Source organism: Brienomyrus brachyistius, chromosome 10 (genome assembly GCF_023856365.1).
Source record: "Brienomyrus brachyistius isolate T26 chromosome 10, BBRACH_0.4, whole genome shotgun sequence".
NCBI lineage: Eukaryota > Metazoa > Chordata > Actinopteri > Osteoglossiformes > Mormyridae > Brienomyrus > Brienomyrus brachyistius.
In genome coordinates, this window is record NC_064542.1 from 27,144,488 (window position 1) to 27,172,354 (window position 27,867).

Consider the following 27,867-nt stretch of genomic DNA (forward strand, 5'->3'; position numbering starts at 1 on the left):
TATAGCAATAAAAGTTTCTATTCCTAATATTTTTTTATGCTGACACACGGTCCAAGTTTTATTTCATTTTATGGCACAATGATAAAAACAGACTGTTGTTGATCCAGTTTAACTGCCATGCAGGACATGGTTATAATAATCGGGCTTATAAGGGAACAAGGGGGAACCACAAGAATAAAACAGATTCTGCAATTTATAACCGAATTTTTTAGCACGTGTCCAACATGCACCTTCATAATGGCGGACGGGAAATGTGAGCGGTCATCAGCTTGCGGTCAGTCTAGGGTGGGATCCAGCGTCCACCCGGGGTTCCCTCTTCTCCAGTCGGCATCGGCGACATTCGAGATCAATTCCCACTTTCTGGGATTGTCGTTACCAAGCAGTGGGCACCGCTGATTTACGGCTGCGTCGTAATCGCGTCTCCTTTGTGTGGAAGCGTCATTATTCCCCCCCCGCACCTGACACCGGCAGGCTACGGTCTGGGGCTCCGGAATGCTTGTAGGGAATGCCCCGGATTAGGCCATCAAAAGGCGCGCCCATGGACGGTAACACTAGCCTCGCAGGCCCAGGTGGTGTGGGATCCTGCTGTAAGCGTACACCCAGCTGCAGGGCGGTCCAAAGGGGTTGTCTGGGGTGGGTGGGGGTCTAACTTTGAAGTGCCAGGGGGTGTTTTCGTGAACTTCATCTTGTTGAATCCGAGCCGTGACAGATCAGATTTAACACTGGCCCTCGCCACCTGATGAACATCTATTCTCAGATTATACACCAGGTCTGCATTTTGCTTTTCCGTCACAACCTCCAGCTCTCCGATGGAACTTTCCACCGCTCCTTACAACATGAGCCTTTGCACATGGTCACACTCAGCATTCCTAATCTACAGAAGGCAGTTAGAAACCAGCTACCATTGACATTTATGTTTTCTCTTTAGTTTTGAACATTGGTTATTTTAAACAATACATCATTTTATACAACACATTGAAATGGTTCTGGGGGCAAGGCATGAGGTCAAGCCGTTTACAGGTCTATCTACAGTTCACCAGGAACGACTGCTGTCCTCTTGAAGTGCCACTCCGTGTCCCAAGTCACCAGAGGAGGACGGCTCGATCTCGTAAGACTTAAGCGTTTTCTGTTGGTGTGTGGCGACAGTTGTGAGGGAATATTTCTTTATAATGTGACCTCGGTATCTTCTTCTGTGTCCAGAGGTGCTAAAGTCTGAGGAGTTGGGAGGTTTTGGCACTGAAGGTAGAAGTAAAGCACCTGCACCTGAGGGTACAGAGAGACAAACGTGTTTGACCGCTTCCTGTCATAAGCAAGCCCTTGCGACGACTTCCTCTGATGTGTAAACACTGGAGCTCACCTGCACGACCACTTCCTGTGAAATGTCCACTGGAGGGCCACACTGTCCCAGAATTACTTCTGGAGGACGAACCATGCTGGGTCCAAACACTGTAGCCAAGTTCATCAGGGTCATCTTGTTGATCTCCTGCCTCTCTGCCACCCTGAGACGAGAGGAGGAAGAGGGATGGTAATGTAATGTAAGACGATGAGGAGGGTGTTGAGGAAGGCTATGCTACTGACCGTTTGAGGTGGTGCAGGAGGAAGAGGAATGTGTTGCGATTCACGTCGGGACAGGACTGTAGGATGGTCACCATGGTGTCCAGTCTGGACCTCAAGTCGGAAATTTCTGCCAGTGAAATAAAGAGAGAACCTTTCAAGATCCCTTGAATAAGGCCCACAAATGACATGAAGGAAACATCTGGTTCTAGATTGGGTCCAATATCATGCTCATGTCCTCGTATTTGTCCCTGCAACAGCGTACAATCATCTATAACTTATACCAGGTCATAACAAAACAGCAATATCATTAACGAGCAAAACTGTGTTGTGGAAATACTTCCAAGTTAACTAAATTTATGCACGGCGCACTGCATACAGTGCTCCACTGAACTATCAAGAGGAGGAAGGAAATCAGGTTCATACAACAGTAGTGATCTAGTTAAACATCAACAAATTAAACCTAAGAGTGTGGCCATGTTGCCTCCTGTAGCAACCATCTGTGACAAGCAAATGTGCAGCATATAGTACCAAATATCAAACAATAAATCTCATGCAGTGAAAATAACAGAAGCTCTTCCCCAGTATCGATCATGTGGCCCAAGTCTTAGCGCCGATTGTTTAGCGGATTGTCTGTATAACATTTTGTTCGGTTTCTCATATTTTTTTCAGCAAAAAAAAAATAAGACATAGAGGGCAAAATATGCATGGTTTTCCATCACCAATGAAGGAATAAAAAGTTCTACACATCACTGAGAAGGAGTTCCATGATATTGGGATAGGGAACAGCTACAAAGAGCAGGACACAAAAGGCAGAACAATTGGGTTTAAAGAGACAAATGTGGTATGAATATAAACATTGCTGGTCAGTCAGTATTGCCTCACACACACACACACACAAATTAATTCTCCTTTGAGAGGGACTCACCCAACGCATCAGCCAGACTCTGGAACAGCTCTGAAGGGATGACTGAGTGCGGAAGCTCCCGGAAATACAGCTTCAAGGTGCCAGACACCGTGTTCACATCCACGGTGCTGAGGCGTGACACAGCATCACGCACATCTGCAGACGAGTGCGTGGAACATTCTTTCACCTTCCATAGTCAGTTTTGCTTCTTGGCATAAAATAAAGGCGTCAAGCCTCTGAGGTGCTCCTGCTTTCATTCAATTTTTACATAAAATCTTGAGTCTAAATCCAGCGCATTTTAATTTCGGAAGCACATAAATGTTACTCTATTACTCATATTAGCATTGTGAAAAATTCCACCTTTGCCATGCTGTCGCTGCTTATTCAGCACCTTTACGGTACCAGCCTGGCATTCCCAGGAACAGAAGAACATGAAGCAGTCACTCTCTCAGGGCTCAGACATTCACACATCCAATGGGTGATACAGACACACCAATTAACTCAATCGTATGCTTTCATTACATGGAAAGTAGGAGGAAACCAGAGTGATCGAAGGGGAACCACACACACTGCCAATCAATCCAAATATCAAATACGCCTTTTTACCATATTCAAAAGAGTTGTAATTTTATGCTTATTGGGTTCCAAAGGTGCAGATTTTGCAAGAAACTGAATTGAAAAGGCAAGAACTCTGCATCCTGGGAACATTTCTACACACACACACACACACACACACAATTACAATGTAAACAATAGCATCTTTTGGCAAGGCACAGCACATACTAGAGCGGGGTCACCAACATGGTGCCCGTGGGCACCAGGATGCCCCCCAAGGACCACAGGAGTCGCCCGCGGACCTGCTCTAAAAATAGCACCACTGAGCAGCGTCTAAAATTTCATTTTATCCTGTTGCTATTCCTCTTTAATCACATTTGCATTTATATAGATTTGAAATTGACAATATCTAAAAAAAAAACATGTTTATTATCCATGAAGTTTAGATAAGTTTAGGAGGCCTGGTAGCCCTTCGTATGGCTCAGTTCCCGTGAAGTAGCTCTCAGTTTCAAAAAGGTTGGTGACCCCCTGTTCTAGAGGCTCCAGGTTGTCCTGTAGCCCTCCCAGAAAAAGTGGTTCAAATACGGATGGGTGGACACACACTGTTATACACACACGCAAAACCAAGATATTCTCACTGGTGTCAAAGGCCTTCTTCATGATCTGGATGTCGCTGGTCGCTCCAGAGATCCTGTAGATGCCCACCTCATCCAGGCCTCTGCGCTCCACCTCCTCCGAGCAGGAGCGCACGATGTGTGGCACCAGCACCCTCTCATGTCTGGAAGAGGAACATCCAGGCTGGGTACAGTCATGCTCACTCTCCTTACAGTAAGCTTTGCATGGTAAGGAAGGCAACAGTGCCACCTTCTGTCTGGCAGTGTAATTTCAGGACAAACAGCACATCCATCCATCCATCCATTTTCCAAACCGCTTATCCTACTGGCTACAAGGCAGGGAACAACCCAGGATGGGAGGCCAGCCCATTGCAGGGCACACTCACACACCATTCACTCTCACACGCACTCCTATAGGTAATTTAGCAACTCCAATTAGTCTCAGCATGTTTTTGGACTGTGGGGGGAAACCGGAGTACTCGGAGGAAACCCCACGACGACATGGGGAGAACATGCAAACTCCACACACATGTGACCCAGGCGGAGACTCGAACCCGGGTCCCAGAGGTGTGAGGCAACAGTGCTAAGCACTGCACCACCATGCCGCCCCCACAAACAGCACTTGTATTTTAATATTATTTGTTAATTATACTCATTATTAATTATTCATCAGGAACTAGGGCAGTTCAACATTTGCACAAGGTCCAAGGGAAACCCCCAGCATGTCTACTGTACTTTCAGAACTATTTACAGTTACCTCTGTTCTGCTTTTTATTCTACATAGGTTTTGCTTTCTGCCCATTTTGCAGTTCACTGGCGTCACTGTCTGCTTTCCAGTCGCAGAACTCAGTTTTCATTTCTGCTGCACAGGCAGAGATTCTCATAAACAAGATGACTGATGTTGGCACACCCTCAGAACTGGCTTAGGCGACTCTAGGCTTTTTCCTCCAGGGGGTGCAAGATGAGACCAACCAGTCATTCATTACAGGTTATGGCAAACTGAGTTATGCAGAAAAAGTAGTACATACATTCACAATAGATTATTATTACATACTGATATGACTAACACACGCCACATGTTCAAATATAACTTTACATGTAATTTAATATTATTGAACTTAATATATTCAAATAGCGGTGGAAATGCACCCTGTACATCCCTGACAGAGTCACCTGTGTGACTGGCTATGAAAGACAGGCTCCTCATTCCACTCATTAAACCGATCAAATGTCTTGACGCATGATTGAAGGGAACTTGTCATTCTAACTGAAATGCATGGCGGGCAGGCGGACTCACTGGGCCAGCTCGCCGATGGGCACACCGAAGATGGGAGGCTGCTGGACAGGGGTGGCCCTGGGGGGCTCCAAGGCGTGCGCACAGTACTTCAGTGAAAGGGACACCTGCACCCGGCCCATTCTCATGGTGACCCTCTTCCAGCGTTTCAGCGGAAGGTCCAGCTATAACACACACAGAAGAGGAGTCCAAATGTGAACAGGCAGGTTTACCTCTATAGAGTCTGAATCTGAAAAGGCAGGTTTACCTCTATAGAGTCCGAATCCGAAAAGGCAGGTTTACCTCTATAGAGTCCGAATCCGAAAAGGCAGGTTTACCTCTATAGAGTCCGAACACGAAAAGGCAGGTTTACCTCTATAGAGTCCGAACACGAAAAGGCAGGTTTACCTCTATAGAGTCCGAATCTAAAAAGGCAGGTTTACCTCTATAGAGTCCGAACACGTAAAGGCAGGTTTACCTCTATAGAGTCCGAACACGTAAAGGCAGGTTTACCTCTATAGAGTCCGAACACGTAAAGGCAGGTTTACCTCTATAGAGTCCGAACCCGAAAAGGCAGGTTTACCTCTATAGAGTCCGAACACGAAAAGGCAGGTTTACCTCTATAGAGTCCGAATCTGAAAAGGCAGGTTTACCTCTATAGAGTCCGAATCTGAAAAGGCAGGTTTACCTCTATAGAGTCCGAACCCGAAAAGGCAGGTTTACCTCTATAGAGTCCGAACACGAAAAGGCAGGTTTACCTCTATAGAGTCCGAACACGAAAAGGCAGGTTTACCTCTATAGAGTCCGAATCTGAAAAGGCAGGTTTACCTCTATAGAGTCCGAATCTGAAAAGGCAGGTTTACCTCTATAGAGTCCGAATCCGAAAAGGCAGGTTTACCTCTATAGAGTCCGAACACGAAAAGGCAGGTTTACCTCTATAGAGTCCGAACACGAAAAGGCAGGTTTACCTCTATAGAGTCCGAACACGAAAAGGCAGGTTTACCTCTATAGAGTCCGAACACGAAAAGGCAGGTTTACCTCTATAGAGTCCGAACACGAAAAGGCAGGTTTACCTCTATAGAGTCCGAACACGAAAAGGCAGGTTTACCTCTATAGAGTCCGAACACGAAAAGGCAGGTTTACCTCTATAGAGTCCGAACACGAAAAGGCAGGTTTACCTCTATAGAGTCCGAACACGAAAAGGCAGGTTTACCTCTATAGAGTCCGAATCCGAAAAGGCAGGTTTACCTCTATAGAGTCCGAATCCGAAAAGGCAGGTTTACCTCTATAGAGTCCGAATCCGAAAAGGCAGGTTTACCTCTATAGAGTCCGAATCCGAAAAGGCAGGTTTACCTCTATAGAGTCCGAATCTGAAAAGGCAGGTTTACCTTTATAGTGTCTGAATAATAATAATAATACATTTAATTTATATAGCACTTTTACAAAATCTCAAAAATGCTGACAGAGAATAAAGAAAACAAATCAAAAATCACACAACACGGATAAGGACTAAATGCTTCAGCAAACGAAGGTTTTTATCTTGGGTTTGAAGTCTGAATGGCCCTGGGGAGGGAGTTCCAAAGTCTGGAGCAAAATGGGAAAATGCGCAGCCACCATAGACAAACAAACAAATTACAAATGTATTTTTGTAAAGCGCATTATCACAACATTACATCGCCTCAAAGCGCTTTATAGCATCCCCACCCAAAGCCCCCAGTGAGTAAGCCATAGGCGATAGTGGCAAGGAAAAACTCCCAAGAAGGAAGAAACCTTGGGAGGGACCAGACTCAAAGGGGGAGCCTGTCCTCCAGGGGCCGGCAGGGAGAGTCAATGGCCATGGAGTTTGGATGGGGGGGATGAGGAGAGAGCCAGAAGAGGAGTATCTAAGAGGGCGAGGAGGGTGGTAGGGGAGAAACAATTCAGAAAGGTAAAGAGATGTGAGATGGTGGGTTTACCTCTAGAGTGGTCTTCTCCAGGACTCTGTAACCCTTGATCCCCTCCCGTTTGTCTGGTTGTCTCACACAAAGTAGTCGAAGGCAATGTGCACCATCTACCAGGAAGGAGAACTCCTGCCAGACACACAGACACCCACAATGGGTGGCAGCAGAGACACAGGAGATGCACACATTCACATCGCACCTGTGCAGATTGAGGAGGAATGCAACATGTCAAAAGTCTTACCTCGTCCCATTGTGGTGTCAGAGTATTGATAGATGGACGGGTCTGGGCCGTGTTGTCAAAGAATTGGTACCCATCTACCTCAAGGCGTATGTACAAGCCTCCGGAAAATGAAGAACAAGGACAGATGGAAGGACAAACAGAGAGGGTTTGGGTTAGCAAGCAGGGAAGCAAATTCTGACATGGAGGCAGAATTTTGGGATGAAGTTCTCACAGACTGCATAAATAACTTTTAAACAACATCCAGCCTAGGCAGCTATGGGATGATGAGGAAGTGGAGTCTGGCCAATGGTAGGGGTGGAGCTAGGCAGTTATGAGATTCTGAGGAGGTGGAGTCTGGGCCATGGTAGGGGTGGAGCTAGGCAGTTATGAGATACTGAGGAGGTGGAGTCTGGGCCATGGTAGGGGTGGAGCCTAGGCAGTTATGAGATATTGAGGAGGTGGAGTCTGGGCGATGGTAGGGGTGGAGCCTAGGCAGCTATGAGATATTGAGGAGGTGGAGTCTAGGCGATGGTAGGGGTGGAGCCTAGGCAGCTATGAGATATTGAGGAGGTGGAGTCTGGGCGATGGTAGGGGTGGAGCCGAGGCAGCTATGAGGTATTGAGGAGGTGGAGTCTAGGCGATGGTAGGGGTGGAGCCTAGGCAGGGACTCACTGGCTGGCTCTTGAATTCCTGAAGCAGAGTGGACAACAATGCCGAGTGTTCCACACAGATGTCTGTTCTTACAGTCTGGAGAGAGGGAGACATGCACACAATGTCAGTGAAAAACAAGCTTTTAAACAAAAACTAAGTGCTAATCTAAAAGGAACCCCATGCCCAACAGCTGTCAGTTTAATTCATTCATTGACAAATAAGAGACATTCTCTTCTAATCAGCATCATTTGACCTGCAGTGTGAAGACTGAGTCATGTGATTGGCTGGGGTCCGTACAGGAGCCCACTGACATGCAGTTTGACTTTGGAAACAAAAACCATGGATAAAAGAAAGTAAAGTTTATTTTAAGGCTTTTGATACACAATATTGCCTATAGTATTGAGACACCTGCCTTTACATACACATGAACTTTACTGACATCCCATTCTTAATACACAGGCTTTAATATGGAGTTGGCCCATCCTTTGCAGCTATTACAGTTTCAGCTCTTCTGGGAAGGCTGTCCACACGGTGTAGGAGTGTGTTTATGGGAATTTTTGACCATTATTCCAGGAGAGCATTTGTGAGGTCAGGCACTGATGTTGTATGTGAAGGCCTGGCTTGCAGTCTCCGGTCTAATTCATCCCAAAGGTGTTCTGTCGGGTTGAGGTTAGGGCTCAGTGCAGGCCAGTCAAGTTCATCCACACCAGACTCACTCATCCATGTCCTTATGGACCTTGCTTTGTGCACTGGTGTTGGAACAGGAAGGGGCCATCCTCAGACTGTTTCCACAAAGTTGGGAGCATGAAATGGTCCAAAAAGGTTTCAAATGCTGCAGCATTAAGAGTTCCTTTTACTGGAACTAAGGGACCAAGCCCAACCCCTCAAAAAACAACCCCACACCATAATCCCCCCTTCACCAAACTTTACACTTGGCACAATGAGGTCAGGCAAGTACCAGTGTCCTGGCAACCGCTAAACCCAGACTCATCCATCGGATTGCCAGACAGAGAAGCGTGATTCGTCACTCCAGAGAACAAGTCTCCACTGCTCTAGAGTCCAGTGGCGGTGTGATTTACACCACGGCATCCAACACTTTGTATTGCACTTGATGATGTAAGGCTTGGATGCAGCTGCTCACCCATGGAAACCCATTCCATGAGGTTCTCTATGCACTGTTCTTGAGCTAATCTGAAGACCACATGAGGTTTGGAGGTCTGTGGCTATTGACTCTGCAGACAGTCGGCAACTTCTGCACACTGTGCGCCTCAGTATGCGTTGTCCCCAGTCTGTGATTTTAGCAGCTTCTTGGCTGAGTTGCTGTTGTTCCCAATTGCTTCCACTGTGTCGTAATACCACTACCAGTTCACTGTGGAATATTCAGTAGCGAGGAAATAGCGTAGGGGGCAGCGTGTGGCTCAGTGGGCTAAGCCTGTGTGCCTGTAATCAGAAGGTTGCAGGTTCAAACCCAGCCTTAGCCTGTGGCTCCTTGAGCAAGACCCTTAACCCCCAGCTCCCTGGGCGCCGCTACGGGTGGCAACCCTTTGCAGACAACTTCCTCTATGAAAAAAGAGAAAGTTGTGGGAGGCGTAAAGGACAATTTCCCTACGGGGATCAATAGAAAGTGTCAATTATTATTATTATTGAAATCTCACAAATGGACAGGCTGCATCCTATCACGATACCATACTTGAATTTACTGAACTCCTGAGAGCGACCTAATCTTTCGCAATGTTTCGCAATGTTTGTAGAAGCAGCCTGCATGCCTGTGTGCTTGATGTTATACACCTGTGGCCATGAAAGTGAATTCAAAGATTTGGACCCAATACTATTGGCAATATAGTGTATTACTGGCTATTCACACAGCCAGTGATGTACGCAGTACAAAACAAACAGGAAGTAAGACAGTGCGACTGACCACAAGTTGACTCAAGACGAGCCCCATGAGGGGGTGAAAACATAGAAGCGCTGACCAGCTCTCAGCGGCCCCCCAGCCCCTCCCTCCACGGAGCCTCAGGCTTGCCGTTACCGCTGCAGCCAAGAACACGCAGAGGATGGGAGCAGACGGCATGGCTGACATTTTCGTAGAGGGACACCCATCTTGCTTATGAAGTAACATGCCAACTACATTCCAAACCACAAAACATTTAATGTGAGCCAGAAAAGCAGAAATACGCTGCCCATGGGTGATGCATGAGAGGAACGCCGGGGGCACTATCAGAGCGGCCATTTTGTGGTGTCACCAGGGTGTGAATATAAAAGGACCCCCGCAGACACCCCCCCGGAAAGCCCCATCAGATTTAACGCTCATTTCCATTCACTGATCTGGCCACACATTCATTTCTTGAGTGGATGAGATATTCCTGCTCGGCGCCTTGATTCCTGTTCCGTGTCTTTGCATTGCGTCTTATTTTCCTTACTGCATTGCTGTCAAAGCTTAACTTACTAGCTAGACTCCGCTAGAGGCAAGATGCGTGCAAGATACAATCAGTGAATATTGTGGTGCATTCCCATGAAGACATTACTAATAGATAAGCTGGACTATTACTCACAGTGATAAGGCACTTTGATGCATATTTAACATTCATTTACACGTTATGTTTCGATAAATACAAGCACGATTTGACCATGTGATATGTACAATACGCATATCAAATAAAAATAACATTAACGATAAATGAACGTACTGTATCTTTAAGACCGTGGCACATATAATAAGTAATAAACTAAGGAAGTGGGGGATTATTGGACGTCACGTGAAGTGTGAACCCCACCTGGGAGGAGGCTCTGGAGGGAAGGCTGCTGGGTCATTCTCAGCTTGACACATGAGCTTGTGAGGGCCAGCAGGTCTGGGGGAACCGTCTCTAAATCTGCTTAAGAGGACACACACATCAGAACATACAGAACCGCGGCCGGTCAGGCACACGTCAAAGGTTCCTGGGGGGGCTTTATTCCACAGTTAAACCACAGCATAAGAAAATTAATGTCACTTTTTATCATGTGATCTCAGAAAAAGGTCACATGACTGTTTAATTCCACCCTCCCCCCCGCCAGCCCCCAACAAACCGTCGTCAGGACTCACTCTCTCCTTTAAGTTTCTCGATGGCTTCCCTCCACTCATCCAGCTCGTAAAGCGACGGCAGGAAGATGGAGTGACTCTGAGGATGAAGCAGGACCTCAGAGTCAAAGAGCTCTCCAGTGACGAGCGATAAACAAAGCCGCAGCCAGGCATGCTGCATGGGGGGGGGGGGGTGTCCAGTGGGCTGCTCAGTGCTCAGTCGGGGCCTCACCTTGCCACTGGGACTGTGCAGCTCCAGGGGGAGGACGGGCGCGTGAGTCAACAGCCACAGCTCACACTGCTGCAGCTTCCTGCGACTGCGGTCCAGGGTGCGAGCCCCCAGGCCTTTACTTCCTTTCTGATAAACACAGACAAGAACCAGACCCTGCTGTAGTTCCAGCTTCGACGTGGCCGACAATGACTCTCCCGGGCTGCTTTTCACCCAGTGGCATGACAGCAGCCATTGCGGGTAAAAACTTGACCGGAACACGAACATTGCAGTAGAATCCAGTGACTAAGAGATATTCATATGGACCATGAGCTGGAAGGCCAGTGAGATAACTAAGCTATTACGTTATTTCTCTGGGGTTGCGGGTAGAGGATCAACAAGCTGTCACTGATATGGTCAGAGCCCCCCCTCCCCCTACAATTTCCTGTAATGGTGTATTTTTCAACCAGGGAGAAGGGGGTAGGGTTAAGTGAAAATAAAATCCACTGGGGTGTGAGAAATGTTGTTGCAGTTTATTACAATGTTAGTTGAGGCCCCAGCACACACCTCCTGCTTCAGCTCCTCTCTGAACTGGAACATCTTGCCCCTGGTGGCACTAATGCGATGCTGCAGGTCGGCAGGCTGCTCCCTCGCAGGGCCCAAGTTCATGCGCAGGCCAGCCAAGGGCAGGTACCAGCTGAACCTGTACTGGGTCTGCTTCCTGAAGAGACACACGCACGTGCCGCTTAGCGGGAGTCCCGGCGAGGGCGCGAGAGTCCGAGTGCGGCGTCGCCGTGGCGCGTTGCCGTGGTGCGTCGCCATGACGACCCGCCAAGGGCCGATGCCGCAGACTCACCCAGGCGTGCCGCTCTTCAGCTTGGTGCACAGCAGCAGGTCGGTGTACAGGAAGAGGTGCCGCAGGCTGGGCTCGCCCTCGCTCGCGTCCACCACGAAGTCATCGCGCACCAGCTGCCGCCTCTGGGTCACACACGGGGCACAAGGGAGGTCACACACCCCACGTGTGGAGACCTGCCACTCTTTCACTGAGCATTCATCTGCGTGCGTGTGCACTCACTATTCCTTTGGTCAGCGTGACCGCTCTCTTGCAGTGCGATTCCTCGTTGACGCCAGCCAGGAAGCTGCTGGAGATGCGGAGGGCCTCCTGCAGGTGGGGGTGGTCTGGATGGTCCTCGGGGGTGTGCTTCAGCAGGTCCTGGAAGGAGCAGGGAAGTGGAGGGGGGAGGATTAGATACAATCAGAACTCCCGGCTAGAAGAGCAAGGGGGCAGCAACAGGACGAGGGACTTGGAGCTTACATGCAGCACCAGAGTTGTCTTGGTGACACGATCCAGTGGCTTGTACAGCAGAGCTATGGAAGAGACGCGCCGCATGGGCGGGGAACTGTCAGCCGCAGACGTCACGGCGGGGATGAGCAAAACAAAGAAGAACAAGCCTCACCTTCCAGGGTGTATTTCGTTCTGCAGTTGTCCGGCCCCTTGTTGGACATCATGCTCTTATTGGCAAGACAGAGATGTTTCAGAGTGACAGTTCTACCATTTCCAAGGGTAACATCATGCAGAATAACACACTGCATTACCAACCAGTGACCAGTGACAGGGCTACAGGCCAATCCTGGCAGTGGGCTCCCTCTGTCATTTACAGTATCAATGCCAGTTTGTCTGCCCTTGGGCTAGATGATGGGGCCCAGCTTCCAAATCTGATCCAAGCCTTTTGAGCTACTTTAACCTAAACTAGTGTTGTTTACCTAGGGCCACAGACCTGGGGCCTGTATCATGAAGCTACATTTCTTGCTTAGCCAGATAAGTTGTAGGATTTAAGGTAGCCCAGTTTAAATGGACTTTATCTTAGTTCACTTACATTTAGCCCAGACTACCTTAAATCCAGCTTCATGGTACAGGCCCCTGATGTTTCAGATAAAGCAAATCTTCTTTGTGACTAAAATTAATTCTTGATAATCTAAAAATGGGGGGGCTGGTGGCTCTGTAAGCATAGTAAGCCACACTGGTCAATACTCCAACAAGCACAGTATGTAAAATAACAATGCATGTTACTTTCAGTTAGCATAGCCAGCTACAGGCAGAGTGCTTAGCATAGCAGCCCAGGCTACGGTCATCTTCCCGCTCATTAGCCCAAACCGCGATGTTACTCACCTCCGCCAGTGTCCGGAAGCGCTGGTCGGCCTGGGTGCATGTTCTCACGATCTCCACCGCGCTCTCATAGTTATCGATGAAACCCCGGTACACACACAGCTGGCTGACCTGGGGACCACAGTGACCGATTACAAACGAGAACAAACAACCTAGACGTCATCGTGTCCCTGTCGGCAGTGTCCATGTTGCTACCACTTTGGTCTGGGGCTAAAAGGTGTTGAAATAGGACTAAACGAATTGAGGTGGTGGTCCCTTTAAAGAGTCTCATTGGTAAGTCTCCTAGAAATATATAAAGGCTATCTATATTGCAGCAGAAATAACCTCCATGCCTAAAGTAAAACAGGGAAGTGTAAATGAAAAACAATGGAAATCAGAAGCATGATGTCATGGTATCCAAATACGATTCATAGAAATGCATCATATCCAAAATACTCTCCATCACCTGGCATCCACCCAGGGTGTAACCCTGCCTTGTGACATATGGTTCCTGAGCAGAGGTGGAGAGTTCAGGTCCAGAAAGTAAAAATCCAGGCCAAGGTTTTGTTTCAACCTATCAGTTGAGCATAAAGCACGGATGTCAAACTCCAGTCCTGGGGGGGCGGAGCCCTGCACATTTTCGGGTTTCCCCACATCTAACATGCCTCATTCAACTCTTTGCACCTCCTTCTGCTAAGTGCCACTCTGCTCTTGAGCTGAATCATTTGTGGTGGAGCAGGGAAAGAACTAAAGCTACACTGGACTGCAGTTTGACACCCCTGACATTCAAAGTCAGTCACAGAGGTCTGGATTTTTACTTTCTGGACCTGAAATTTCCACTTGAATCTGCTACTGACCCAGACATGCGGCCGGAAAATGCATGAATGAATCATTTCCATCATGATGGAATCACCTTTAAGGTGAATGACATTCAGACCTAAATTATAATCTTTTCAGATAAATTTCCTGAAGGATCTGAGCCCCAGTGCATCAGCGAGTGGCTGTATGAAATGCCGCTTTCTCGCCCCCCACCATCTTCAGGAAGAGGTCCCCCACGGGGGGCTGCACGGTGGACTGCCGCTGCCCCTCCTCTGGCTCCGTGCTCAGCAGCGGCTCCAGCCTCTCGCTCAGTCCGTCGTAGAAATTCCTGTGCATCTCCCGCAGCTCGGGAACCTGGAAAAACACAGTCTCCACCTGCTGGGGGGTCAGGACCGGCTGCGATGTGCCCGCTGATGCCTTCAGGGCCTTCATGGGCTGTTGGGAGGGGAGACAGCGCCAGTTAGCACTGCAGGAGCGTCTCCCCCAGGACTGAAGCTCCGATTGCAGCTCTCCGCTGATCTTTGTAAAGAAAAAGATCTCAGAGGTTCAAGCATGGGGACACCAGTAAGACACTGAGTCAGAAGTCACATGATCCTCAGGTTTCTACATTGTTAAAGGAACAACACAGACCTTTGGGATGGACTGATCAGTGATGCTGCTTGGGATTTTGGGCGCCCAACCCAGACCAATCCATGTACGTTCCAAATTATTTAGTTCCCTTACCACTTTTTAGTAGGCCACGGAGTTTAACAAAACACGTAGCGAGAAGTGAAAACACTAATTAAACCAATTTTTTAAAATATACATTTTGTGTTTAAAGTACAGCTTTTCCTCCACAGCTGTTGTTAGACTGTCCATTCTTCACCCACATCATGCCCCAACCTCGTCTTTCTAAGTGATAATACCTCCCCCCACGCCAATTTGCCAAAGCACCCCTTAATTCAGTTTTGACCCCAATTTGAACCACTTTCATTGGCATTTTGCACTGTTCTACAAATATTGCACATATATCTCTGGTCTCATGCTATTTTATATATTGTGTATTTCTGTATCCATCCATGTCTCTCTACATTTATTGTCCTTGTCTCTGCATATTGTATATGCCCCAATGTCGCCTACAGTACTGATAAATGGCATTTTACTGCTCAATGTGCAGTTACAGTAAAGATTTGCATCTTATCTGACCATCAGGGTTTTAAATCAAGGTTTCCACTCTGCAGTGCAAGTTCTAAACTGCAGCGATCGTCTCATACTGTAGATAACTGCAAAGTACCCGGCTACTGTTAATCAGACTGAGACTGGACCCTGTCCAAGTAGTTCAAGGAACTCGTATGAGCACTGCCTGTAAACTTCAGTTTCAGCAGGAGCCACAAGTGTAAGAAAAAACGTCTTTGTGGCTGGGCGAAGCCGACAGCCGCATTTGCATCGTCCTGGTAACTGTAGAGTTGAGGCCAGAAGTTTTGAGAATATCGGTTTTCACAAAGCGGGCTGCTTCAGTGTTTGTAGATATTTTTTGTCAGATGTGTCTGTGATATGAAGTGCTTGTAATTTCTACATTAGTATAAGTGACAAAGGTTTTTGTTGACAATCACATTAAGTTTATGGAAAGAGTCAAAAGAATATTTGCAGTGTCGGCCCTTCTTTTTCAAGACCTCTGCGATTCGCCCTGGCTGCTGTCAATCAACTTCTGGGTCAGATACTGACTGATGGCAGCCCATTCTTGCATAATCAATGTTTGGAGTTTGTCAGTTTGTGGGTTTTTATTTGTCCAGCTGCCTCTTGAGGATTGACCACAGATTCTCAGTGGGATTAAGGTCTGGGGAGTTTCCTGGCCATGGACCCAAAATGTCGATGTTTTGTTCCCTGAGCCACTTAGTTATGACTTCTGCCTTATGGCACGATGCTCCGTCATGCTGGAAAAGGCATGTTCATCACCAGACTGTTCTTGGATAAAGTTGGAAGTTGCTCTCGGAGGATGTTTTGGTTCCATTCTTTATTCATGGCTGTGTTCTTAGGCAAAATTGTGAGTGAGCCCACTCAATTGGCTGAGAAACAAACCCACGTATGAATGGTCTCAGGATGCTTTACTGTTGGCATGACACTGGACTGATGGTAGCTCTCACCTTTTCTTCTCCGGACAATCTTTTTTTTTCCGGATGCCCCAAACAATCGGAAAGGGGATTCATCAGAGAAAACGACTTTACCCCAGTCCTCGACAGTCCAGTTCCTGTACCTCTGCAGAATATCAGTCTGTCCCTGATGTTTTGTTTTTCTTGAAGAGAAGCAGCTTCTTTGCTGCCCTTCTTGACACCAGGCCATCTTCCGCTCGCACCTGCCTGCTGCCGTTCCTGAGCAAACTCTGCACTGGTGGATCCCACAGCTGAATCTACTTTAAGAGACGATCCTGGCGCTTGCTGGACTTCCTTGGGCGCCCTGAAGCCCTCCTCACAACGATTGAACCTCTCTCTTTGAAGTTCTTGATCCGAAAAATGGTTGATTTAGGTACAGCCTTACTAGCAGCAGTATCCTTATCTGTGAAGCCCTTTTCGTGCAAAGCAATGATGACTACATGCGTTTCCTTGCTGGTAATCATGGGTAGCAGAAGAAGAACAACGATTTCAAGCACCACCCTCCTTTTAAAGCATCCAGTCTGCTACTCTGCCTCAGTCAGCATGACACTGATCTCCAGCCTTGTCCTCATCAACACTCTCACCTGTGTTAACGAGGGAATCACTGAAATGATGCCAGCAGGTCCTTTTGTGGCAGGGCTGAAATGCAGTGGAAATGGGATTTTTGGATTTTCATGGCAAGGAGGGACGTTGCAATTAATTGCAGTTCATCTGATCACTCTTCATAACATTCTGGAGTTTATGTAAATTGCCCTCATAAAAACTGAGGCAGCAGACTTAGTGGAAAATTAATATTTGTGTCATTCTCAAATCTTTTGGTCGCGGCTGTACGGCTGCTGCATGACCCAGGGGCCGGAGTGGCAGAGCCACACGCCAGTTTCCTGTGTTAATTCAAACCTCAATGTGCTCAATGTGTAAGAACATTTTTTAAACCGTGAATCAAGAGAAAACACTGACGGTCATCAGTGCAGTAGGCTATAGTATATAGTACTATTTTTGTATTGTGTGATATTGCCGTCAGTACCTCTTTCAGTGGAGTATATCATGCTATCGTCTATAGTAGTCTTTGTATTATGTTATACAGCAGACAGCACTTGATGAAGGACATAAGCTACATTATACTATGTTACCCCAAAAAAGGCAAAGGACTGTACCAATGCCCTCACCAAAACAGTTATTGACTGTCCACCCATATGTGCAGTAGGTACATAAATGACCGCGGTTTCTTTTTGTCACAAGATAAAACTAAGATAAGACCTGATTTCAGTCAGAACTCAGTGCAGTTCTGGTGTTTGTCTTTATACAACAGTATGGCCTATAGAAGTCTGTATATTGATTTATACTGCAGTGAATACTTCATTCCGTGCAGTATGCTGTGGTCTATAGTACAGTCTCTGTATTGTGTTATACTGCAGTGAATACTTCATTCCGTGCAGTATGTTATGGTCTATAGTACAGTCTCTGTATTATGTTACACTGCAGTGAAAGCTTCATTCAGTGCAGTATACCTTTTAACTACAATCACAAAGTTTTAAATAATAAACTCTCGTATACCAAATAACAAAAGTACATTTTAATGCAAAGCCTGAAACTCAAATTCCACTGTACTGAAGTAAGAAGCAGATCAGAGTAACAATCAGAGTAACAGTGGAAGCAATGCACCCTGGGAACTGCAACAATGCCATTCAGCTTATCCCTGGGAAACATACAAGTATTGAGACTTACACCAGTGTGTTGCCCCCCCCTCCAAAAAAACAAAACAAAAAAATCACCAGAAAGGTGCTTAAAAAAAATAGCCTATTTGCTGGTTCCCCCCCCCACCCAGAGGTATGGATAATATGGATTGTCTGTCCACTTAAGACTGCACCCCCCTTAAAATCTTGAGACCAGCCCCAACATACACGTAGACTTGAAATCGTCCACTAGTCCTACATCGGAAATGCCGGCTGAAACACCTCGAGTTGTGGGGTTCGACTCCCTGGAGGCGAGAGAATCAGGCCTCTGTCGCAACATTTTCCAGCAGCCTTGCTGTCATTTTAAACGTTGGTGCCCACAGAAGATCTTCGAGATGGGGAAGTGATGATCTTGAACGTGACAAGCGAAATGGAGAACCTCGGCTATATAAGGTTAAGACGGGAAGTACAGCAGAAGAGATTGCGATGAGGAGAGCCTTTGTGTGATCAGTTTCATTGTCGCGAAATATTTGCATTGAATAGCGTTACAGAAAGACTCTCAAATACACACGGCTTTGCACGGGGTGTACGAACTCCACCAGAAATATCACTGAAATTAATATATTCATAATAAATACTCTATGAAAGTCATCGAGTATCAATTTTCACAAGCATACAACTGCTGCACAAGACTGCGCGCCTGGTGTGTGTCTGGAACCGTTTACACACTACCTAATGCACCACTGTCTATTAAGTCACGCTGGGGAGAGGGTGTGTGTGCCAATGTGTGCATGAAAATGTGTGCATGAGAGGTGGACACGTGAGCCGTGAAGGGGAAGAGGTCCTCGCACACGTACCCGGGGCGTGGATGCAGACACACCCGAAAACACCTCTGTATTGGCATGGGAACGCACGCACACACACACACACACGCACACAGACCTGTACTCATATCTTTGTGGGGACCGTCCATTCATTTCTATGGGCAAAACCCAAATGCCAACAATGACAACCTTGACCCCCACCGAGCCCTAACCTTAACCCCCACCCAGCCCTAACCTTGACCATAAGCAAGCAAACAAAGTACAAGTCTTTTGGCATTTTTAGCTTTTTTGACTGCATGTACATATTTTTATAAAATTGAGTTTCCCCTTGTGGGGACCATTTTTTCGGTCAGAATACTAGGTTTTTATCACAGCGTAGAGACATTTTGATACCTACAATTTAATGTATATCTGACCCACACAATTTCTCTCTCTCTCTCACACACACACATACACTTCCTGATAGACAGCAGTTGTAATACACTAAGTCTAACCCGATCAAGCCTTTCGGAAACAAAATCTATAAATATACACACCCCCACCTTCATATATATAGACAGAAATACCACCACTATAGGCTGCGGCCTCCCACTGCTGACAGAGGAAGGAGCTGAAATGAGACTCACCATCTCAAAGAAACATCAGTCCATCAACAGCCGCATGTCAATAACCGAACAACACCGGTGATTATTCTGGTCAGAGGAACGGATCATCAGGTGGCCATTATTTATAATCAGGAAGCGTGTAGTTAAAATCTGTCTCCAGGTGAATCTTTCAGGTATATTTTACTCATGAGTAAAGAGTAAGTAAGAGTAAGAGTGTTTTGTTCTAATGCCCACATCACGTGTTTCTTTTGTCTCTTTTGCACTTTTAATCTCCTGTTTCTGTAGACATACGACATTCGCGAGTCCTCAAGTGTGAAGTTGTACAAGTTCGCTTGCTAGAAGAGAAGTCAGCCCCTCTGAACATGGGTTGGCTAATCTGTCACAATGCGTATGTTTGTGCCTGCCTCGACAGGTATCTGCTGAAGAGGTTTATTGTCTTTGGATGAGGAAACAGAAGATGCAAAAGTACCAGAGAGTTAATATTCAGTAAAATCTATCAACGTGAAATGTGAAGTCGCCATAGAAGGTATATGCAGATTGAAGGCCCTATACCCAAACTTCCACCTTATTGAAGAAGTCATGTGACCGGAAAATGGCCACAGCTCTGGGTACGGGTCGCACTCACAGTCAGCAGAGTCTCCAGTTCATTGAGGTACTGCTGCTCACTCTTCAGGATACTCCGAAGAACCACCAGCCTCTTCTCCAGGAGGACGCCTGGGGCCCAATCAGTCTGCAAAAGAATAATAACTGAGGTCACATGACTCAATTAGGAGCTCTGACTGGTCGTCGCATCCAGGTTAACACATGACTGCGTGCTCCAGGCACAAGTGAGATTTTCCAAAGTTTCATCAGCGATCGACGTGCCATTTCCACAAGTGAATCGATCTGATCACTCACCGGTGTATCCGGGAGGTCGATGCTGTCTCCTGGAAGGGTGTTTGAGATAAACCCATCTTCAGGGAGGACCGTGCTCAGTGCTTGCAAACGGTTGGACATAAACTCATCTTCATTTTCCACTACAAATACGTCCTCTGTCAGGTCTGGCTCAACTTTGTCCATTCCTGCAAACGACATAAAACGAACAGGAGAAAACCTAAAGTTTGAATCTCCAGCGATTTCATCCTGCGCTTTCTTTGGTTAGACCAAGGTCAAAATGTCATCTTAATACTGATTCATAACACAGACTCAAGCATACAGGAGCTCACATGCAGGCAAATACACAGATTCCCGTTTCCTCACCGGCTCTGCCAGGTCAAACAAACCATTCAGCTTAACACTTCTAGTTAAGCGCCGACTTGGATGACAAATGCATTGCAACGGAAGCTCCTTAGCTGGTTTACAAGCCGAGCGCTGTACCTGCAACTTTGTACGTCTGCAAATAGTCGATCGCCTCTTCGTAAACGTCCATCAGAAGCGACAGAAAAGGGAGGGGAAGTGCTCTAAATGAACACCTGGCTTTCCTGGCCGCAGAGGAGGCGAAGTTAGGACGGTAAGAGGTGTGTCCTGCAAAGGAACCGCACTTCAAACGTTCATTTTTGCACCACCTCTGCAGAAAAAAAACAGAATTATTAAAATATCCGGCATCGTTTAACAGATTGCACTGACCATTGCTTCCGCAAATAAATTAATAGAGTAGGATCGACATATTCGACAGCGCTTAATAGTCATATTTCAATCTAAAATGCAAATATAGGCTAAAAGGCGGCACGAAGAGAGCGAGTAGGAGTTTACAGAAGTTTATTGCTCTTACTGTAACTGGCGTGAGATTCTCCATGCAGATTATAAACTTAAATTTACAGAAGCATCCTATCATAATGCTAACGAAACGGAAGAGCACCCATTTAGAAACTCCTCTAGAAAATGCTCCTCAAAAACTCTTCAAATTACTATTTAATTCACTGGTATACAAATATCAACAATAAAAACGAAAAAATTCCATCATAAATTATTGTAAAATATTTTAACTAGACAATTTTGCAAGAACTTACCGGCCTGGATTTCGTGTTACCGAGGGGCTTCTATGATGTTGACAAGTGACCGATGAAAGTAACTGCGCGTAAACTTTCCAAAACGTTTAAACCCTTTTCGGGTTCACCCCTTGAAAGGGGAATAGAATAGAATTCAGTCGCTAACTAGAAATATGGGGATGGTATATAGTTAACAGACATTCCATTTTATGCTCTTATGCATTTACATTTTCGATTTGGAGAACATCGCTGCTTCGTGCCGGCGATTCGTTAGAAAGCGAAGTGTCACCGATGATTGACATATTTGTTAGTCTGCATATCTGCCCGCCCTCGTCCTCCATAAGTTGTTTGATTAGGTGCAAGCGTGACCACCCCCCCCCCCCAACAAAAATCCCCATTAGCGAAGTAAGTTCCTGCTTTTCCAACTAAAAAAGGGGGAAAGACCGTTCAATGATTAATGACATCAAGCATAAATGTTCAAGCATTGTGTGTTAGTTTTCTCCGTTATGCACGTTGTACTGTGACAGAAAGTGACAGTAAAAGGAAGGAAGATCAAAACCACCAGGATCTTGTGCAATATATTACAATCTGGAATACACAGATACAAGTAAAGAAAGGAGTTTGTGGATGCAATGTTATCTTATCGCCAAATCTGCTGCTGAACAGTGATCGACGCACCAGTATCGCCGTTAGGGACATTTTCATTCCTCTAACGGTGACCCATAAAAAACCCCATGCTGGCTGTTTCCGACAGTGCTTTCTATACCAGGGTCAACATAGTTTAATGTGACAAGCTAAGCAGTATGTCTGTGTGGAGTATGGTTGACTTAAGGTTCATTTCAGCCACTGTGGTCCGGATGATAGCCGGCTAACTTATGTTACTGAAATGTCCCTTACGTGACTGAAATGTCCTTTAAAATAGCTCGGTGTAGGCTCTCTGGACTAAAGCTTACTTTAAAATGTTAAATTCTCATTGTGACCATAATCTATCGTTCTGAACGGTTTCATGAGCGCTTATGTAAAGTGACACAAAAGTTAATGTAACAAAAATAATACAATAAATAGATAATGCAATTTATCTTATTAAATACTTGTATATTTATTTATATATGCAAAACTGGCGGTAAAAATACTGTTAATTTTCGTATCGACTTCTCACCACGCCGCGACAGCGCCCTCTGCCTTTAATATATGGGATAAATAAATTATTTAACTTGCATGCAAATGTTAAAGCAATATAATACAACACAATATAGGTACTTTACTTTTTCTGCATGCTTTTGCCTAACACAATTTCTTGACCAACTTTATATACTTGGTTAAAGTATGATCATATGGATAATGGTGTGTGGCTAAGGTACAGGACATCAAAGCAGGATATAATTTATTGCTATTGTTTTTTTGGTTTGACTTTGGTCAACTGGCTGGCGTGAGATTTTCAATTTAAGACGAGTCTGCACACGCATTTACATGTATGTAGTTTTTATTACCTTGTAAATAGTAGGGTTTGCAAACTGCCACAACATTTTTGATGTAGCTAAGATCTTACCTGGTCCATGCGCATACATGCACAGGTGTATACTTTAATAAGGTGAGGGAGTGACATCCAAGACTGCAAAGAGTAATCAAAGCGGCAGAGTGCTGTAGCAGGTCTGACCTCCGCCCTCTCAGCAGAACATCTACAGCAGGTGCTGCAAGATCATCCATCCATTTTCTGAAACCTTATCCCGGGTAACAGGGAGTACAGAGTCTATAGGTGCAAGGCAGGGAACAACCCAGGATGGGGCACCAACCCATCGCAGGGCACACTCACACACAGGCAATTTGGTCATTCTAATTAGCCTCAGCATGTTTTTGGATTGGGGGGGGGGCACAAGGAGCCAGCGAGAAGATTCAAACTTCATACACACGGAGCCCTGGTGGGGACTCGAACCCACGTCCCAGAGGCACGAGGCAGCAGTGAGTGTCACGCCAGATGTGTGGGAGTTGGCAACCCTGGCTTTTTATAGCAGCGATACATTTCAGGGTGTAGAAGGAGTTAAGTCGTTAAAATGTATTTATATAGCGCCTTTCACAGACAAACATCAAAAAGCATTGTACAGACCGGAAAAAGGAATGATATAACAAAAATACACACAGCAAAGCTACACGAAGCCCATCCTAAGCAAGTGTGTCGTGAGCTTACACCGAATCTAATGCCGCTGATCTCAGAGCCAGTGGAAGATTGTTTCATAATCTGGGAGCAATGGATGGAAAATTGTGATCCCCACAGGTCTGCAGTCTGGGGGACGGAACAGAGCAATGAGCCGGCTGTGCAGATCTCAGCGCCCAGTCGGGAATGTGATACTGAAGGCGATGCACTGATGAGCCAGACTATGCAGGGCTCTGTAAGCGAGTACCAGGATTTTAACTGGATTCTACTGGGTGCCAGTGCAAAGAGGATCGAATGGGAGCAACTTGTGGCTACTTATGCGAGCATGTTAGAAACCTGGCGGCCGCATTTTTAATGGTCTGACAGCAAGATAAACCAGGTTTAGACAGACAAGTAAAAAGAGAGATTCCATAATCCAAGCGTGATGAAATATCAACTTGGACAGATATTTCACATGAATACTACCTAGATTTGTAATCTCACATCCCGGTCGGGATTAACGACTAACAACTAACTGCGAATTCCTAAACACAGAGGACGAGTAAAAAATGTTGCCTCCATAAGAAAAAGAAGAAAAGAACTTTCCTACAACTGTTGCCATAAATTTCAGTTTTTTCTGGCAGGGACGCCGTAAAGGGGGGGGGGGGGGGGGGGAGTTAGGACGATTCCCAGTTGGACGTCCTAAAAATACAAAAACATAATTGTATTGGTCTGGTTTGGAGGCCCAAAACGACACTTTCATGGGGCCCAAAATCTGTAGCAGCACCCCTGGGTTCTGGGTGGACTCTTCACGGGCTTATTAGCAGAGATTGGAGGTGGGGCCTCCCCCACCCTGCTGGGCCATGCAGACCACACATAGCGTTATGTGCCAGAACAGCCTGCAGGGGGCACTGCCTATCCACTCAGGTAGCAAGCTCTAAAGCATATTCACTTTCTCCCAGAACAGTAAGTCATTCTTTATTGTAATTATTTAAATCGGCAGCAAACTGCAGTTACCACCTGTTGTGATTAGATAAATCTTTAAACTAGTGTTGCATACACTCAAAACACTATCATTACCTTGGATATCTGTTTTTGTGTGCAAGTATTTTGTTTTCGTTAAGACCATATCACATTGTAGTTCTTGTAGTGCTTTTCTAGTTTATTACACATATCACACAAAATACAAATGTGATTCTGTGTCGTATTGGACTTGGGTACTAATACTTCAGTGGAGTTAGACCATATTCCCAGTGTGATCACGCGTTATAACAGGACTGACAATATATTAATAAACTAGGGAAATGTAACAACCCTGGTATAAGGGGTCATACTATAAGGACAGTCTAGATATATGTACACATGCACAAAAATTTAATATCTATATCTTTGTGGGAACATCTGACATGTTTTTGCTCTCCACAAGGTCAATAGGTTTATATAACATTGTGTGGACACAGGCACACCTCCCCCCCTCCAAACTTCTGCTAATGCACTGGTTTCCCAAAGCCTTCTTCATGCTATGTTGTGTGTTAAAAGATAAGCCCTAACTGTAAGCAGCTAAATGACCAAACAAAATAACAAAAATTTTAAATTTGACGTTAACTTTGTGGGGTTTAAAATAATGTTGCCAACAAGGTAAAAAAGTTACAGGATTTTATCACACTGTGAGAAAATCTGGTTCCCACAATGTAATTACAAAAACACACACACACTCACACGCATTTCTTTGTTTGTTTGTTTATGACACATCCTCACCGTTTTTGACTGTTGGATGTGTTGACTTTCACAGTTGCCATGGATGTCACTGATTTCAGCCAGTGGTGAACAGGTACAGCTGAACCTTGGTATGTCGTGTGCTGCAGGGACCAAGTTTAAAATGCAACAGACAGTGGAAAGCGGAAATGGAAGGGAAGAGCAGCCGGCAGACACAAACACTGCAGGCGAAGACGTGGGAAGGATCAAGGAAGACTGAAGAGGAAAGCGACACCTAAAGGAGCTGAACCCTCTTCGACTTCCGAGAAAAGAGAAGATAAGGAAGAGGAAAACACTACTGTCCCAAAAGTACGGGACAAGAAAATGGATTATATAGTGGAATCATTTTGAAGAAAGCGGACCTCTTAAACTCGAGTAAAGAAAGGCAATTGTATTACAAAGAGCAAACATACCCTATTCCTTAGTGGATGTATAGGCAACACCTGAGAAACACATGAAGCACATCAGCGGGGGTGACTCACTGCTAGGTGATATTTAACAAAGCACTTTGAATGGAGCCACATCGCAAGAGAAGACCTGTAATGAATGACCAAGATGTAATTATAGTATAACAGAAGAGATGTTGCGCAAATCATGACAAGAATTACTTGAGTTCCATTCTTCGCACCCGGAAGAGTCATAATTAATAGAATTCCAGAATGATTCACAAAGTTCATGCAAATCTTTTCTATACATGGTGTGTGGACACCAGCTTGCCCAAAATCTCATTGCAAAACCAAAGATACTTGAAATTGGTCCATATGAAGTTGTTTCTATAATAGCCTCCGCTTTTCTGAGAGGCTTCTCCATTACCTGTTTCATTGCTGGTGGGATTTTCTGCCTGATTGGGTGATCAGGGTTGATTTTCCCTTCTTACTGCTGCGTCGCTCGTAAACTCTGTCTTGTTAGAGGTCACATTAAAGATGGCAAAGGTTTTGAAATGTTTTATCGCGCTCTCGTTTGTTCTGCATCACAAAAACCTGGCATTTTAACAGGCGTGTTTGCACTTTTCATATCCATTGTATGTTAAGTGCCATGAAGTACAAGTACATGCCTTTAAGGGAATACATAAACATAGTAAAACTAAGTATTACATACAGCCCCAACTAGTTCACATATATAAAAAAAGATAACGTGAAGGAGTTTGTGCTATTATGTTTAAACAGAGGATTGAGCAATAGAAACTAAGGTTACAATTACTGCCATTAAAATCAGAAGGCAGCTGATAAGAACCTGGGAGTGAGCAAAGGGCCTGTGGCTGACCTGAGATGTATTAGACAATAGTAGATAAGGATAGTCGTAAAAAAACAAGTGCAGACGATTCTGTGGATGCAATAAAGACTGACAGCTGAAGAACTATGCAGGTGGATCCTGACTCTCGGCACGGGACGGAAAACTATGAAACGCAAGAAGGGGCAGCGATTGGACGAGACGGGGGGGGGGGGGGGGGGGGGGTCCTTGAGCGCCTCTCTCACACCATCTATCATTAATTAGACATGAAAAGATTCACTGAGATTAACTCAACTGTGTTAAATTCTCAGAACACGAATTGAATAAATCAACTGAAAAGGAATGTTACCTTTTCAAAGCACTCATTCTAACTGTGTAAAACCACGGTCCCTGATTCAACTGAGTTTATTTAACTAGGCACAAAAATACACACAAAAATTCATTTAATATGCATCGTACATCAATGTAGAACTTTTATGTTTGACAAAACATTAATATGCTTTTTGCATTAATTAAGAGCATATATGACTAATGGCACATTCATTTAATATGGATTGTACATCAATGTGGTATTTATGTGTTTATCAGTATAATCATCTGATATGTATTTTGCATGAATAAAGGACATGCATGTATAAAGCAAAGCACTTTGAATGGAGCCACATCGCAAGACAAGACCTGTAATGATTGACCAAGATGTTATTACAGTAAAACAGAAGAGATGTTGTGTAAATCATAAGAGGAATTACTTGGGTTCCATCGGTATTGCAGGTGCTGCTCTTACCTGGTTTACATCGTACCTCAGTGACCGACAGTATGTTGTTTCCATCCCCACAGATCTGATACCGCGCCTCTCACACAGGGTGTCCCCCAGGGATCAGTTCTAGGCCCAACATCTTCACCATATACATACTTCCCTATTTTACATCACTGTGGTCTCAGCTACCATTGCTGTGCTGACGACACTCAGCTGTACGTAAATGCTGACACTAGTACATCTATGCCACCATCTTCACTAACTGTCTTTGCGAAATCACACACTGACTCAAAATGTTTTACAGCTTACTGTTGATAAAACAGAAATTCTACTAGTGGGCATTAAAACACTTCTATCCACTCTGTCTAAGATAAAAATGAATGTTAATGGAGTCTTAGTAGAACCATCAAGTGCAATTTGTAACCTGGGAATAATTTTTGACCCGTTTCTCACATTTCAGTCACATGTTAGCTCTCTGGTACAGGCTGCATTTTTCCAACTCTGCAATATCTCTCGCCTCCGTCCATCCCTCAGTGTTGCGGATACTAGGACACTAATCCATGCCTTCATCACTACCCACCTTGACCATTGTAATGCATTGCTTTCTGGCCTCCCATCAAAACTTCTGAACAAACTACAATATGTTCAAAACTCTGCTGCCTGTTTGCTAACACATACGAGAAGAACCGCCCATATCACCCTGATTCTTCATGATTGGTTACCTGTCACTTACAGAATCAAATACAAAACTTCTATTAATCACCTACAAAGCTCTCCATGGACTTGCCCCTCACTATCTGCCTGACCTTCTTCTTCCATACACCCCAGCTCGCACACTAAGATCATTGGGC

At 45.4% G+C, this 27,867-nt stretch overlaps 1 protein-coding gene and 1 long non-coding RNA gene across 7 annotated transcripts; one reads left to right on the plus strand and one right to left on the minus strand.

Moving 5' to 3' along the window:
* Positions 1 to 667: 667 nt before the first annotated feature.
* On the minus strand, positions 668 to 26,434 carry si:dkey-33c9.6 (active breakpoint cluster region-related protein). Of its 6 annotated transcripts, XM_049028804.1 has the most exons (25): positions 25,443 to 26,434; positions 25,033 to 25,133; positions 21,165 to 21,273; positions 20,533 to 20,722; positions 20,074 to 20,237; positions 19,802 to 19,906; positions 14,159 to 14,380; positions 13,151 to 13,258; positions 12,438 to 12,492; positions 12,296 to 12,348; positions 12,056 to 12,193; positions 11,837 to 11,958; positions 11,548 to 11,701; positions 11,005 to 11,130; positions 10,797 to 10,872; positions 10,489 to 10,584; positions 7,736 to 7,810; positions 7,085 to 7,182; positions 6,859 to 6,972; positions 4,928 to 5,088; positions 3,655 to 3,794; positions 2,483 to 2,617; positions 1,579 to 1,684; positions 1,358 to 1,499; positions 668 to 1,263 (listed from the first exon to the last, which is right to left on the minus strand). In XM_049028804.1, exons 4-25 carry the CDS (start codon positions 20,582 to 20,584, stop codon positions 1,165 to 1,167), a joined length of 2,541 nt encoding a protein of 846 aa, XP_048884761.1. In that variant the 5' UTR covers positions 20,585 to 20,722; positions 21,165 to 21,273; positions 25,033 to 25,133; positions 25,443 to 26,434; the 3' UTR covers positions 668 to 1,164. The 6 variants fall into 6 exon arrangements, with proteins under 6 accessions (XP_048884761.1, XP_048884763.1, XP_048884762.1 ...); XM_049028806.1 differs by lacking the exon at positions 21,165 to 21,273 and having other exon boundaries at positions 20,533 to 20,679; XM_049028805.1 differs by lacking the exons at positions 25,033 to 25,133; positions 25,443 to 26,434 and having other exon boundaries at positions 21,165 to 23,008.
* LOC125750657 (uncharacterized) lies at positions 4,970 to 6,267 on the plus strand. The gene is made up of 5 exons (XR_007400393.1): positions 4,970 to 5,130; positions 5,166 to 5,305; positions 5,481 to 5,585; positions 5,691 to 5,795; positions 6,111 to 6,267. It is a non-coding gene; the product is annotated as an uncharacterized LOC125750657 (long non-coding RNA).
* Positions 26,435 to 27,867: the final 1,433 nt, after the last annotated feature.